Raw genomic sequence first — 15,581 nt, forward strand, 5'->3', positions numbered from 1 at the left:
CTTTCCATTCCCTTACAAAGTCGAGGTTTGATATTAAAGAAATTTATTTTTGGAATTTCAAAGGGCAACAATTTTTTCCCCTATGTAGATCCCATTACATGATCGATTTCGATGAATTCCATTTAAGAGGTCATACGAAGGAAGATGGAGTCGGATCAAACGTTCCACTAAATGTTTATTGGAGCTTCTATGGAAGTAAACAGCGTATTTGGTAAAATTCGGAAAACTGACGAAGTTTCGATATGGGTGTACGTAGGATCCAGTAGTCAAGTCAACCACCATGTACATGGTTTGTAATTGTATTGCATTGTATATTTTGTTCAGGTCGAGACTCCGTCGGAAAGGTGGTAGATTGTAAATAGAGCTTGGGTTAAGTTATTGTTAAGGAGACGATGTACCCCTTTGGCACGCCCATGATAGACTTCGGTTGGTGCGTGAGAATTCCCACCGAGTCACTTTGTCGGCATGGGAGTTTCTCGCGGAAGACTCTATCGGCCCTTATGCCGCCGACGAAGGACTTGTCATCAGCTTCAGCGCCACCATCCAAGGCGACGGGCAGTCTCGATGGTACTCCCAATCAGGGTATGCCCATGGTGCGCCGCCAGAGGGTTTGGTGTTTAAGACTCACCCGAATACGGGGAACTCCTATTCTATTCCAACTCCGATTCCTGCCGATATGCGATTCGATTTCAAAGTGAAGACAAAAGCCGCGTCCACCCTCATAATCACAGCTTTGAATTATACCCTAGATTAACGAAGTGAAAACCTGCATAGTATGTATGGTCAGATACGTTCAAAATCATGTTACCTACCACCCTTTTTCGGGGGCGTATTGGTGAGCCGAACACCCTGTATATCATTAAGGTCGGTTTAACGACAATCGTCGGCAACTGGAAGTTTAAAAAATTACGAAAATTAGGTGTCTAAGGAAAGACACCTCTCCGCCAATGTACATCGATACCGGTTATAGAGCAGACATAGGAGCCCTTGCCAAGTAATTTTAATAAGACTTTTGGCAACCTCCTGAAGACTTGAAACTAACTTTTGATGGTAACTCTGAAGGCTCCCTAAATGGCCCTCTTCGATGTACTGAAAATATCGCATTAAATTTTTATTCGTACATCAAAAAAGCATAAAATGAAATTATTTTTCTCGGGAATATGCGAAATTCAATTATATCCCCCGGTAACCACGGAAATTAGTTAAGAGCCTCAAAAGGGAAAATATTTTTAATAGCGCCCCTAATTTCGCCCTCAACAACGAACGGAAAGTATTTTGGAGGGTCATTATGTGAATTAAAAAAATTATTTTTAACACGGACAAACGGAGTTTTTACACTGAGGGAATTGGTTTACATTAGTAGCCGTTTAAGCGAAAGAACAGCTTCAGCTGCGGCGGATGCCTTTGCCGGTGGTTGCTTGGAAACCCGGGAGAGGGGAGAAGGGGGGAAGGGGGGGGAGGGGGGGTGGTCAAGAAAATTTATTTCGCGTTCGCCTCAATAAATAATAAATGGTCGGCCGCTTTTTCATTTCGTGCAGTTAGCCGCCTGGGTCTGTCCCGGAGACTTACATGCGATTATTAACAAATAACGTGTTACGTCGACGTGATTTCTACCTCACAGGAACGCATGGAAAGCTCCGAGCGAATTCGTGTTGTAATTCATATTTGCTCGTCGAAAGCGACAGCAGCAATCTCAAACAACCCAGAGAAAATTCCGAAATTGCCTCGGCGTAATCGGTAATTTGTCATTATACCAATCCGGAAAAGGAAATATTAGGGACGATTCATTCTTCGCTGAAATATTCCCCCGGAATCCCCGACGACTCGGCTATTTATCGTTCAAGCCGTTTTTCCTTTCGACGGAAAAAATGCTTTAAAACGCAAATCCTCGAACCTTTTAATGTCGGTCCGAGCGAAGATTATTTATCTGCTGACCTTAATTTCGTTATTTCCGAGAAAGAACATCCACCCTTATCTGATGTGTCAACCTGCCTCTCCCTTTTCGCGCCACCCGTGCATGTACAGGGCGTTTGGTTCACCGATACACATCCGAAAGAGGGTGGTGTGGTAAAGTGATCGCGAACGCATTTGACCATACATACTGTCATTCGAAGCGTCGCCCATTTCCAGATATCGCCATTTTTCCGAATTTTACCAAATTCGCTGTTTGCTCCCGTGTAAGTTACAATAAAAATTTAGTAGAACATTTGTCGTGACTAACGGCTTTCGCATAAACTCGAACACGAATTTTGTCGATATCGAATTATTTAGAATTTTTAAGAAATAATCTACCAGATATTTTGGACGAAGCGCCTTTAGATGCAAGAGCGAAAATCACATTTCGAAACGACGGACGTCCGGCCCACTATCAGAGGAGAATAAGAGAGTTTTTAAACAATCAATTTCCCGAAAGATGGATATTATGGCCTGCCAGATCTCCAGATCTCACCCCAGTTGACCATCATATCTGGGGACGAATGAGGGAACTGGTGTACAATGAGGAAATTCATGATCCAGACCATCTCGTTCAAAGAATTAACGGGATGCAGCAAAACTAACGAAGGCTGAAATGAGGCTGGGGGTAACAACCACAGAGATGAGACGAAGATGTCGGCGTTGTATCGGAAACGGTGGTTTCCATTCTGAGAATAATAATTAGTTATAAGTAAATGTGAATTAATTAATTTAATTAATTTAAAGTAACGCGTGACACTTCGAATAATGGTATATATGGTCAAATACGTTCACAATCATCTTACCTATCACCCCCTTTCGGGTGTGTATCGGTAAACCAAACTCCCTGTATACGGGGTGTCCGTTTTCCGAGCGCAACCATGGGGATCTCGGTTATTTGAAGAGATACGAGGTCGGTTAAATTAGGGCAAAGTCGCGCATTTCCGAGCTTTGCAAGATGCCGTTTGGAGAATTATGAAATTTCCATTACTTCCGGAAGTATCCGGGAAAATACGAAGTTTCGACGAGGCTTTTATTTTTTTCCGGACTCATTTAAAGAGACAATTGAAAATGGCTGGCACATTTTCGTAGTCGCTTTTTCTCCTCGACAGCGTGACCGTGTCAAATATGAAATCCGACGTTTCGATTTTCCGGAACCATCATCAATGTCACTTTTTCTTATGGGCGCCATCTTGGATTTTCGCATTTTTGGATTCGGCTTTTATCCGCGATTGCGGTGATGTGTCACGTGTTAAGATGCGAGAAGAAAATAAAATCGTTTTCTCGAAATTTCGCATTTTCCTGGATGCTTCCGGAAGCGATGGGACTTTTCTAATTCTTCAAACGGCACCTTGCAAAGCTGCAAAACGCGCGACTTTGCCCTAATTTAACCGACCTCGTGCCACTTCAAATAACCGAGATCCCCATGGTCGTGCTCGGAAAACGGACACCCTGTATGTATAAAGAAAAAATTGCTGCTAATGCAATGATTCACCTACCGTCGGAGCTAATCTGATCTAATAATTTAAATTTTATTTTACTCAAGATGACAATTATCCCGTCTGAAAGAACAAAACTGCTCCTCTGGAATACGCGGACATAATTTAAAAGTTCAAAACTTAGACCCAATTCCGTCCGAGTTCCGAAGAACTTGCTCTTATTGGAAACGTTTGAATAGGATTTGAATCTTGATTTATTACCTTATAGTTAAAGTTCAGAGTTAGAGGGGTAACCTACTGTTTTTCAGTGCTCAAATTAACGCAAAACGGCACTCTTCAACAGGGACAGCTTTCATGTTCGTGCGAACATATGAGGCCGAAAAAGAATTATTGTTTTAATCCGTGTCAAATATAATAAAACGGTCGCATGTGCGGCGAATTATGCATGCAAGGCTCGATATTGTGCCGGACAAAGAGATTTTTATGTTCGCCGAAACTGCGAAAAAACATTCATTCGTCACAATTTTATCGAGTATGATACACACGTCGTTTCGCGCCGCGACATTAATCTTTCCGCAGCCAACATTAATTATCTTTACCGGGAAAGTTTTCCAGAGAGTTTCCGATAATACATCTTGATAATTAAAAAAAGGTGGAGAGGGCAAAAATAAACACGTGAAGTTGGAGTTTTTCAACCCTCCGATTACCATTAATTACTGTCAGGGGTGTTCCGACATTAACCCGCAGAATCGACGATTCAGGAATTCGCCCCGGAGGATATTTGGAGGCCCTAATTTCCGGTTTTAATGGAAATGAGCAGGAAAGTGGCGATATTTGATTTTGTTCCAAGTATTTGGTCGCAAATACTTGGAACGGAAGCTTAAAATGATGTGGAAATTCTGGTTTATGTTGCGTTCTGGCCCTGGGGCCGGTTTACATTATGCCGAGCCGAACCCATTAATTTTTAAAGACCTACCAGTGAAAACCTTTCAAGTGGCATAAATCAATTTCGGAGCCATCAGGGTCGTCAGGCGACAAGGAACAGGGTTAAAAATCGGCGAAAGCCGGCGATAATGGCCAGAGAGGCTCGGGGTAGAAAATTTGTACCGTCACGGATTGCTCTTGCAGCTTGAACAATGTGATATTTTTCAAATTTCCGACAACGACCGGTACGCCCCTGAGCTTCGTTCAAGCGCGGAGGACTTTCCTCCGATTTACTTCCGCCTTTTTCTGATTTCGACCGGCACGTCCCTGATTTTCCGCGAGCCGCACACGAACTTTTTGAATGGATTTATGAATGCGGATCGTGGATTTTTCGAAAGAGTTCGAAAATTGTTAGAAGCTCCAGGCCAGCGGTGCAGTCGTCAAAAAAAAAAAACAAAACAAAACTGCCAGAGACTTAGCGGTCCGAAAAATTGAAAAAATTCGGTTGCTTGGGAACGAGACCCTACGCCAATGCACTTTAACGCTTAACTGCCGTAATTCCGAATAAAAGAATCTGGATACAATTTATTCCAGTGTCCGTCCAACTGGTTTCGAGGGGTCGGATAATCAATCAGCTGTGCAAAGAATAACGAGGTAGGGTCATCTTCGGTTCGGTTCCCTTTGAATTTTAATTGCAAATAAATTTTAACTCCGGTCTCAATGAGACCACTGCAGTGAGAGCGTAATCTCTTTATTGTCATCACTTCTGTAACGTGGCAATGGGCGATCCAAAAAGGTTCGGTGAGATGATAGATGAGTGTGAGAAGTAATGAGGCTGATCAGCGAAAACCGTTATGAAATTTGCGGCCATTTGACTTGTTCGGAAGGAACAGACGATGAACGTGATGCATCTGGAAACGGAGGTGTTAAAGTTGGAGAAAAAATTTAAGTTTTTTACGTCACAAATCGATTTGCGGTGGGTGCGGTCGAAAAGTTTGCTGAAGGTGTTAGTGAGAGGTTGTGGAAGTTTGAGCGGTTGTAGTTCTTGACTTTTTCGCTTTTTCTCGCGTAAACGTCGCTTCTATTTCGTTGAGCTGCTCGTTGTTACTTTGCCGTCTGTGTTAGTTTTCCGGAAAAAAATATTACCAGAACACACAGCTTTTGTACTGGAGGAAACTAAACTTTGTACAGTATATAAATTTTCCTGCAGGTCCAGGCGCGATACCAATTTTTATCTCGATTTTCCCCACCTGAAAGTTTCATAAACTTCAAAAAAACCGTAGGTAATTTGAAAAGCAGACACGTACGCCATTTAACGTTGACGCGATATACATAGAGGATCAAAAGTTCCCAACAAATTCGTTGAAAATTGAAGGAAATATTTTTCGTAATATTAAATTCGTTTAGCGTTCGTAATATTGTTTTTTCTTGTGGATTTTTTGGCGTAAGAGGTTCGTACATAAAGCTCTCCGTGTACTACATGAATCCCCTTTTCAATTTTTTTCTTGTGTAACCTCATGCGCATTAAGAAATTTCTGAGCTCCTTGAAAATTTCTGAACCTGTTTCACATAACGCACCTGTGTCGAAACTCGCCAGTTACACTAGATGCGCAACTGAGTTTCCGGGTTCGTTTGATCGATGACGAAAATGGAAAATTTCAAGAGAAATACTTCAAATGGTTCATTTGAAGTATGGGTCCCTGTCTACCTACACATTTTTGCCGTTTTTCTGGTAGTGCATGAATGCGGTGACGATAAAACCACGCGCCTTTCGACCGAAAACCATTCATCCAACCAATTTTACACTTCTTCGAAATTGGCCAAGTGTAGCCCTGCCGAACCACGTACCTTCGGCCGGAAGGGGCCAGGTCTGGCGAACGTCCCTGAAGTAACGCCTTGAGGCGGTTCCGGAGGGGAACAACGATGAAGAGAGGTCGGTTTTTGGTTGGTAGGCGCCTCCCTTCAGGAGGTGAATTCCACATAACCCGGTCGCCAGTCCATCAGAGCGGGTACCTTCAGAAGGTTTTCCCACCTCTATAAAAAAAAAAGATCTTGCGAACGGGGCGGGTGCGGCAGCAGATGCCATTCCAGCGTTTTGATGGTGTCCCGGACGATGGAGGTGCGATGGCATGGAGTGTTCGTTCACTCGCTCGCGCCTCGTGTTCCATTCTGGCCGTTTTTCGAGCAAAGCACGGTTCAGATTGATAAGTTTTTGACGGTAGTAACCCCCATTGACAGTTTCGCCCCGTTTAAGCAACTCACGATTCCTTTCCGGTCCCACCAAACGCAGAGTATTGTCTTCTTTCCGAAGCGGCCCCTCTTCGACTCTCCATCTGTCTCTCAGTCAGCTCATGCGGCACCTCTTTTCCTTCTTTCGGAATTTTCCCATAGCATGGTTTACATACATGGTCGCATACAGAGGTTTAGTCTGAAAATACCTCGGCGAGGCACGTGTAATGCCTCCGCAAGTTGGTCTTGTGTTTGCGTATCATCCTCGTCCAGTAACTCTTGCAGATTGGCATCTCCAATTATTTTCGGTCTTCCGGAGCGCTTCGCGCCGTCGGTGTTAAAACCGCCACTTTTGAACCGTTTAAACCAGTCTTCGCAGGTGGCTTTCGACGGTGCACATTCGGCGTCGATCTCCTCGAGGAAATGACGTGCTTCGCTGCAGTTTTTTTTTTTTGGAATTAAAGCGGAAAAGAAGGATTTCCCGCAAATGCCGTTTATTCGGCAGGAAACTCGACGCTTCCGTTCTTAGCAAAGAGATATGTGCGTTGCGTTATGTGTTGGCGTTACCACCGGTTATTCTTGAGAACTGCTCAAGCCATGAGCAAAACGCAGTTTCCGCCATTATGTCGTTTACGCGTGTCGTTAGCGCCATCCATGTGTGAGGCCCGGAAGCTTAGTTGCGCACCGAGTAAAAATGACTGGGCAATATGGCAATTAGGGTGCCCTGCTAGATCGCCTGACCTCACCCCCATTGAGCGCTTTCATGGGGTTGTCTGGAACATAGAGGGCATTTACGTAAACCCAAAAATATGGAAGAACAAAAGTCAAATAGAATTACGCAAGGAGCTCAACAAAGACCTCCTGGAATGATGAAAAAAAGTTCTGGGCGAATGCTAACTGTGGCTTGCCCACTCTCAGGTTAGTTCGGGTTAGGGTCGGGGCAGCACGACGCTAACCGAACTTTTAATAGATTGGATTATAGCAGTTTTTATTGTTATTTTTTGAGTATTAATAGTTCCATTGTTTTTTTTTGTTAATTTTTTTTCGAAAAATGTCGAATTTAGCCGTGGGCACGTTACATGAAATATGCCCGAAATTTCTCGAACGACTCAAAAGCGTCGCATTATACGTGGGCTCCCATAAGAAAAAAATGGGAAAGTGCCCTTATCTGCTTCACGAGCGACTTTGTACGCACGTCTGTTACGCCAATACAACCGTGCTCCGGCATTTCCATGAAAAATATTTGCCCCAATTTTTAACGAATTTATGCGGGACTTTCGGCCCTCTATGAATAAATCGCAATTGTTACAATCCCCCCCCCCCCCCTCGATCCCTTTGCGATAATTCCAGTGGCGGCGTCCAATTTTTAAATGGACCGTCATCAACAATATTTTTCCATTAATTAACTTAGATCGAACCAAATACCGCTGTTTTAAAAGGCAATCTAGCCAACCCAATCAAACTAAAACGAGGCGAGCATCGATTAATCCCCGCCCGCTTATCCCTTCGCTCGATTAAATTAAAACTCCAATTAGGAATATTAAAGTCTGGCTAATTAAACCGACCGACTGCGAAGCCCATATATCCTTATTAAAGCGTTTAATCGGCACGCTACTAGAAAATATCCGCAATTCTCACCTTGAGTTCTGCCATTATAAATTTAAATAGACAGCAGCAGCTACATCAGTCCAGGGAAACTCCAATGTAAGTTAATTAAGGGGGAAACTGCAGCTGGAAACCGGAAAACCGGCTCTTTTGTGACATTGTGAGGAGCCTCTCTCTCGCTTTCCATTGCTCTTCTTTTTGGCTCGAGGTTTAATCCTGAGGTATTTGCGTTTGAAACTCAATCGCGAAAGTTGGTTTGATGGAGGATAATTGGACGATTCTGCTTTAGGAGTTTAATTTTCTGGACAAATAGTATTATTTTAGTTGTGAGTTTGACTGCTTAGAATTATTGTCTTCATCTCTCATAGGAAAAAAATACCCTCGACTAAATCGCCCCACCGAACAACGGCAGAAACTGGGCCATTGTTTATCGCAATTTAAATTCGTGCTCTCGCTCAACGCCAAATCCGCTCTTTTTTAAAGGGGAAGTCTTTAAGAGTGAGGAAATAACAAGCCGGGGAGCGAAAATTTCATTTTAACACTAATACCCTCTCTGCTGCTTATTTATTTAATTATGTCTTCATCTCGGATCTCAAGAAGCGGCGAATACTGCAGAGGTTAGAATTAGTTAAAAATATAGCTAGTTATAACCGTGGCGGCTATTGGAGTTTAAATCTCCCAACGTTTCGGTTTTTCAAATTGCCCCGAAGCTAGATTTCTGCATCTGCGAATTTTCAATTTTCCAGGTTCGTTCCGACGCGGCCGTAGACGTGGAAATCACCGTTTTTTCGTTATGAGGAGTGACCGCGGTAAAATTTTCAGGTTCCAAGGCGTCGATACCAAGAGCATCAGCAGCAACCTCTATGGCATCCCCTTTCGCGACCCCCTCTCTCGCGTCGATCTATTCATTCACTTCTTCAATCACTCATGAACTACTTTTTTCATCTTCATTCCGTACCCTTTCCCTCCTTCGCGTCATCCCTGCTTCAAGTGATTCCTTGTATTTTGCGATGATCAATTCATCTCCTCGGCAATTTTAACGCTCACCAGCCCAGAATGTGTGTGTACACACGTTCAAATCCCTACCTAGAAATCTTGTAAACACATATCTTATCTCCGAGCGATCGCAAGTGATTTCGGTCATAAAAACTCCTGAGTCAATAGTCACGGAGGTTCGCTAATGTGCAGTTGACTCAAAGGTTAAGCAGTTGAGTAATAAAAGGCAAATAAGATATTTCCGACGAGATAAGGCGTATCTACGAGAACGAATCTCGCAATTTAGAATGTTGGAATACAGTGCGAATACTGACCAATATGTCGATGTTGAGTTTGATGAGTTTAGTGATAGCGATGGGGGGGAGGAGGAGTTGAATCCTACTGACACGGTCAAGTCTCTCGAGCCTTTGTTGGTGTTGAGGAGGCAAAGAAGAAAAAGGTACGTCTTTGTTGCTTAGTTTCACACGAATTGTTGAATGATTTCGCGACAGGAAGCTGTTCGGAGCATCTCAGTTCTGTTCTAGAAGGTTCGAAACAGAATGTTTCTCTTCGAACAAAATGTCTTCCACATGCGCTCCAAGTATTCTGATATTTTTCCGGTTATCCACATGACCATTCTCCATTTTCTCCACTTCGTAGTTTTCTCCATAGACCAAAATTCCCAAACCTATATCTTCCAAATGACGCAGTTTTAAGCCTACCAAACTGGAGCTCCGATCCGTTGATTTCGGTGAAAGCTCTGGAAAAAAGAGAACTGCTCGGCTTTTAATATCTGTTTGGCCGCAGTCGAATTTACTAATTTGCACCCTCTAAGTGGAGCAATGCAGAAAATCGCGAATTTCACACTGTATATGCAGTGAGATAAAATTTCGAAAAGGGGAAGATTGACAATGTGCTTCAAATCAAATCTGCAATCGCCGCTGAGTTCCGAAATTGTTTATAAACTAGAGAGATTAAAGATAAATTAGAGAGATCGATTTTGAAGAGTCGAAATGATATCGGCAGCTTAAGGGGAAATACAGTCCAACAATAAGAGTTAGAAATTGGCTCGAATTTTGGAAATATGAAATCTCAATTAAATTGTGAGCTCCAAAATTTCATCATAAATTGTGTAAAGAGGCGAATAATGCGGTGTTGAGTATTTATCATAAACTTAGCGGGGAATAAAGTTCAGAATTGAGAACGAATGAGACGAGTTGAGAACCTGTTTGCCGAACATCGACGTCATTCGTAAGATTTCTAGAGATAAATTCTGAAATGTTGACAAAATATCGCCGCACGTGCGGGGATTTAGAGTGAGAGTGAGGTATTGCCACCAACTTTGAAAATGTGAAATTTGAACACGAAAATGATTCACAGAGACGAATTTTGAAAAGTTGAAAAGTATGACGAATTTCACTATCTCTGGAGAAGTCAGTGAAAAATCCCGAATTAAATTCGCTGGCGACCTCCAAATGCCCACAAATAAAGAATTTTTTATAATTTTTTTCTCGAATTCTCTCTAATCTGCCTAAATCTAATTTGTTGAAAATCAACTATTTGCTAGGAGATACACATCCAGCTTTGCCAAGAAATGCTACCTGGCCCGAATAGTCCGAAAATCAGGCAGACTCAACACCTTCCTCAAAAAACTTCCCCACAAGAGTCTCTACTATTTCCGAGATTTGGGCAACACCCTTCTCACCCTTCAATGGAGATGGATCTTGACCACCCTATTCCTGGTCAACTTGGCCTGCTTCATCCTCTTCAGCTTCCTCTGGATGTTTCTGGCTAAAGTAAGCGGCGACTTCGATGACGTTGTCAGAAATCAGTCTTGCATTGTCAACGCCAAAACTTTTCCTGGTGAGACCCACTTTGAACCACCTTATCAAATGGATTTATGTTAAGTACATTTTGAAGGCTATCTCCTTCTGAGCATTGAAACCATGACCACTATAGGTTATGGTTATAGATACCCCACAGAACATTGCGTGGGGGGTTGGGTGCTACTAATGCTGCAGGCTATTTTTAACACCTTCGTTCAGGGAGCGTTGGTGAGCGTGGTCTACGTGAAGACCTCGAAACCGTTCACCAATTCTTCAGCCATCTTCAGCAAAAGTGCAGTGGTAAGTCAGTTTTTAACTTACTCGTAATATTGGTGATAAGACCGTTTTAGGTGTGTCTGCGAGATGGAAAGATGTGTTTCATATTCCGAATCCACGATTTTTCCAGGAAAATTTGGTGCGGTACTCACATCTCCTTGTACTACATCGACAAGGAGCAGGACAAGCTGGATGAGGATTTCGAAATGGTTGAGATGATGATAGAGCCTCATGGTCTGCTCATTTTTCCCTTGGAGATTGAACACGTGATAGACGAGGGCAGTCCTCTCTGGAAATTCCGCCCTTTAGAATTCCTCCATACCAGGTCAGTGTTGCTTACTACCACCAAGCAAAGCTCCCTTCAAGGTTATTTTAGATATGAGATAGTGGCAGTAGCTGAAGGCAGCTCCACCATAACAGGACAAGTGTCCCAGAACCGCACTTCGTATAGCAACGCGGACATAATGTGGGGGCACAGATTCCTGCCTTGTGTGGACTATGATGAGGTACAAAACACCCATGTCGTGGATTACAAGAAGTTCAAACAAGTTATCCCTTTCGACACTCCTCTGTGCAGTGCCAGGAAACTGACAGAGTTGCAGTCGAGGTTGGTTGGGGCCAGAAATGTTCCTCTTAAAGCTGATGTGTGTTTTTCTGAAGGTTGACGAACTACTTTAAGAAGAATGGAGGTGGTAATTTTCAACAGAAAGGACCGAGAGATCAGATCAGGTTGGAGAGTATTCCGGAGGATGAGGATGAGCAGTTGAGGCATGTGGTGGACGTGAAGACCAAGGAGGAGAGGATTCCTGATGTGTTTTACAAGTTGTTTCACATGGAGAGCATTCATGATATTACGAAATATAAGAGTTAATGCAGTTTAGTGCTTTTTTGTTGCTTTTGGGAAGAACGAATATCTCAGAATTTTCTTGCCTTTTCGAGACTCTTCGCGCTCTCTGCTCTACGTTTTGCAGAGCGATTTTGGACACAATTCGATATTTAACGTTTCTCTTTACAACTATGACATGAGAGCAAATCACTAAGAGTTTCCCACCACTATTCCTCTATTTCGAAACGCTTCGCATACGTTTAGACCAAGATCTACAGTAAAATAAAACAGTCCGCTGTGGCGTAAACAATTATTTTAACAGGCAATATTTTATCACCGTCATATCACAATTTGATGATGTAAAAACTTGTTTCCAATCAGTCCTTGAGACACACAATAAACGAATTTCTAATGAACAAAGTTATAAAGCAATGTTTGCTTTCCATTTAGTCTTGCGCAAATAACCCCTAAACGAGTAATTTTGTAATAACATCGGGGAGGAAGGCGATATCGGAGATGTATGAAGAGCCCTTGTAGGGCAAAAAAGGCCCTTTTTACAAGGCCGAGATTTAAATAGGTCTCGAAAGTCCGAGGGCTTTTAAACTTATTACTTTTAGAGATTTGCGCGTTTCTCTGCATAATTTTTCCCAATTATCTTGATGACCCCCCTGGGGTATCTTCGATTCGAAACGCAGAACTACATAATTAAACTTTGCGTTCTTTAATTTAACCCTAAAGGATTAAAAAAAAGGAAATTTGCAGCAATTTATCTTATTAAAAGCTCCGGCGAATCATTTTTTAAATTGCTTTTTATCGGTTTTAATTCCCTCGATTAAGGGTATTAATGAGGTGTTTCCGAAAGTAAACAGACTGTACTCCAAAGAGTGATTAATAGCTTTCGAACTCGCTTAAATCCGTGGTAACGCAGATTTGAAATTTGTCGCTTATGCAGTGGATTAGGAATTATCGCAAACCATGAGCAACCTTAAATTATTCAATGAAAGCTGCAAACACTGATAAACCTTGGAGAAACGAAATTTAAACAGAAAATTTTTGAACGTACCATAAACTTAGGACAAACGTTCCTGTATTACGACGAGTTGAAATAGCGTCACGGACTTCAGAAAGAAAGAGGGAGAGGGAAAGGGGGGGAGAAAGAGAGAAAGAGAGAGGGAAGGGAAGAAGAAGAGGAAGGGGAAGAGGACGAGGGAGAGGAAGAGGGAGATGAAGAGGAAGAGGGAGATGAAGAGGAAGAGGAAGAGGAAGAGGAAGAGGAAGAGGAAGAGGAAGAGAGATAGAAAGAGTGGCGCTGAGAGTTGAAAACTATTCACAAACTTTAAAAAGATGAATTTTGGAAAGTTGAGAAAGTATCACAAACTTAAGCAAGAATAAACGTGAGAGTTGACATCAGAACAAAATTAATCAGGAGGTCCGGAAATATGATATTTCATGATTTGAAAAAGTGTCACACACTCCTGAGGGAGTACTGAACAGGATAGAGTGGGGGGGAAGGGGGACACTTTAAAGGGCTGAGAAAATTTTTCAAAAACTCTAGAGCAACACAGTTTGCAGAGTTGAGTATCAGATTAATAACATTCGGATCTTCCATCGAGTGCCAGGGATATTGGCAAACTCTGGCTAGGCGAAATCTGAAGTTCTAAAAACTTATCACGAACTTCGCAGGAAAGTTTTACTTTTCCAATCAAGCCTGGTATTTGTCCTGGTCCCAACCTATGGATACCTTCACTGTTTTGACACTTCCCAGGTATAAATGGACGATATATTTCTCTGGCTGTACATAAAATCCATAGCAAAGTTAAAGACCGGAGTTTCCTGACTCCATAAATCTAAACCCCCGGAATTCCGCGCTAAAAGTTTCCGGTTGAGGCGATATTTATTTATTTGCTTTGGACGGGAAGCAAAAGACCAATCGAATAAATTTCCACAATTTACGTTGGGGTTTCAATATCTTATCGAATTTCTTGTCCATTTTTTCCTGCAGGGTCACCTGATACGAGTGAAGTGTTTGTTCGACGGGAGATGCAAATTTGATTGAGATCTTATTACTCTCAAAGCAAATTGGTCCATTATCTAAAAGGGACAGATTGGAATTAAGTGGGTAACGAGGTGAAGTGTTTATGCGGAGAAGGAATCTATTGATTTTATGACGGATAGGTAGAGATAAGTTCCTCGATAGCCGTCGCCTTAATACGAGTATTAAAATGTGAAATGGCCATAAGGTGATTGGTTCATTTACTGTCAAAACCCTGCGCATATTTATCATTATAAATCCATTAAAATATCTCGTTTAATCAGACATTTCCCCATTGCCCCATCAATCGCGTTCCCCATTAAGATTACCTTTCTGGCCGATATAAATGATGAGAACCGACAATATATTCCGTTCGTGTTTATTTTAATCCGGACGAAAATATACTCGGTTCATCACAGCTCCTCACCATCGCGGCCCGTACAGGTGTACGACGCTGGAGTAAAAGGCATTGAGCGTGATTCCTCAACTATTATCGCCCATAAATGTGTGTGATAGTGAGGTAAAATCGCCAGTGGTCGACTTCTAAATTTGTTATCCGCACGCCTCAATCACCTCTAAGAGCTACCTACTGGAACGTTGCTCGCCGTCATCACTCCTAAAAGCGTATGGTCAAATAATGAAAATCGTTGTTGTGTTGCCCTTTGATGTGACCGAACCGGCTCTTTGTTTAACAACGGGATGGACAATGAAAACCGCAATTCCCGGTTTTAGTCGCATCCGAGAACTATCCCGACCTCACTTCGCGTGAGTTAAAATTTCGAACATGTTTAGTAAGTTCCACGTCACCGCGACACGCTTTAGCCAGCGTGCTGGTTCCTCACTATCATGGCCTGCCGTCGAGGCCCTGCTAGACGGGCGAAATATATACAGAGCTCGTAAAAAGTGTTGAAATCCGTATATGACTTATACAAACGTGATATTTTTAAAAAATGCTCGTTCGCATTATTTTTGACGTTCAAATTTTTCACCCTTATCCAGCTGTCCCTACAGCTGTTTATTTTCAAACGGAACGGTACCCATTGCAGTATATCAAATGAAAAGTAATTTAATAAGGGGCAAACCGGTGTGCTCAAAACTAAAATGGGGCTACAGTTTCCTTGAAAAATGAATTTATTAGATAGGAAATAAAGTAACTCACTATTACATCAAACAAAATTGAAATTCCTAGAATAAACGTTGAAATTGGGCTCCAGGCAAGGAATTAATCGTTCCTCGAACTCTTTTATGCAATTATCCAGTGTTGCTTCTGTTATTAATTCTCATTCTGTTTGAATTCCAAGACGTAAATAATTTAAATTGTGTGGTCTACTTTCGTAAACGGAACCGTTCGAGTCGCCGCACAGGAAAAAATCGAAAGGTGTAAAATCCGGAGATCGCGACGGCCGCTCCATTGCGCCTGCTCCGTCGACCCACCTCCTGGGGAAAATCTTTGACAGCCACGACATCGTGTGGTGGTACACCGTCTTGTCGGTATC

At 42.4% G+C, this 15,581-nt stretch overlaps 1 protein-coding gene across 2 annotated transcripts; it reads left to right on the top strand.

The window, feature by feature from the left end:
* The first annotated feature begins 9,323 nt into the window (after nt 1–9,323).
* LOC136346781 (G protein-activated inward rectifier potassium channel 4-like) lies at nt 9,324–12,103 on the top strand. Of its 2 annotated transcripts, none has more exons than XM_066296221.1 (6): nt 9,324–9,585; nt 10,693–10,988; nt 11,046–11,251; nt 11,302–11,552; nt 11,604–11,834; nt 11,888–12,103. In XM_066296221.1, exons 1-6 carry the CDS (start codon nt 9,434–9,436, stop codon nt 12,096–12,098), a joined length of 1,347 nt encoding a protein of 448 aa, XP_066152318.1. In that variant the 5' UTR covers nt 9,324–9,433; the 3' UTR covers nt 12,099–12,103. The 2 variants fall into 2 exon arrangements, with proteins under 2 accessions (XP_066152318.1, XP_066152325.1); XM_066296228.1 differs by having other exon boundaries at nt 11,046–11,248.
* Nucleotides 12,104–15,581: the final 3,478 nt, after the last annotated feature.

The sequence above is a fragment of the Euwallacea fornicatus genome, chromosome 2 (genome assembly GCF_040115645.1).
Source record: "Euwallacea fornicatus isolate EFF26 chromosome 2, ASM4011564v1, whole genome shotgun sequence".
Taxonomy (NCBI): domain Eukaryota; kingdom Metazoa; phylum Arthropoda; class Insecta; order Coleoptera; family Curculionidae; genus Euwallacea; species Euwallacea fornicatus.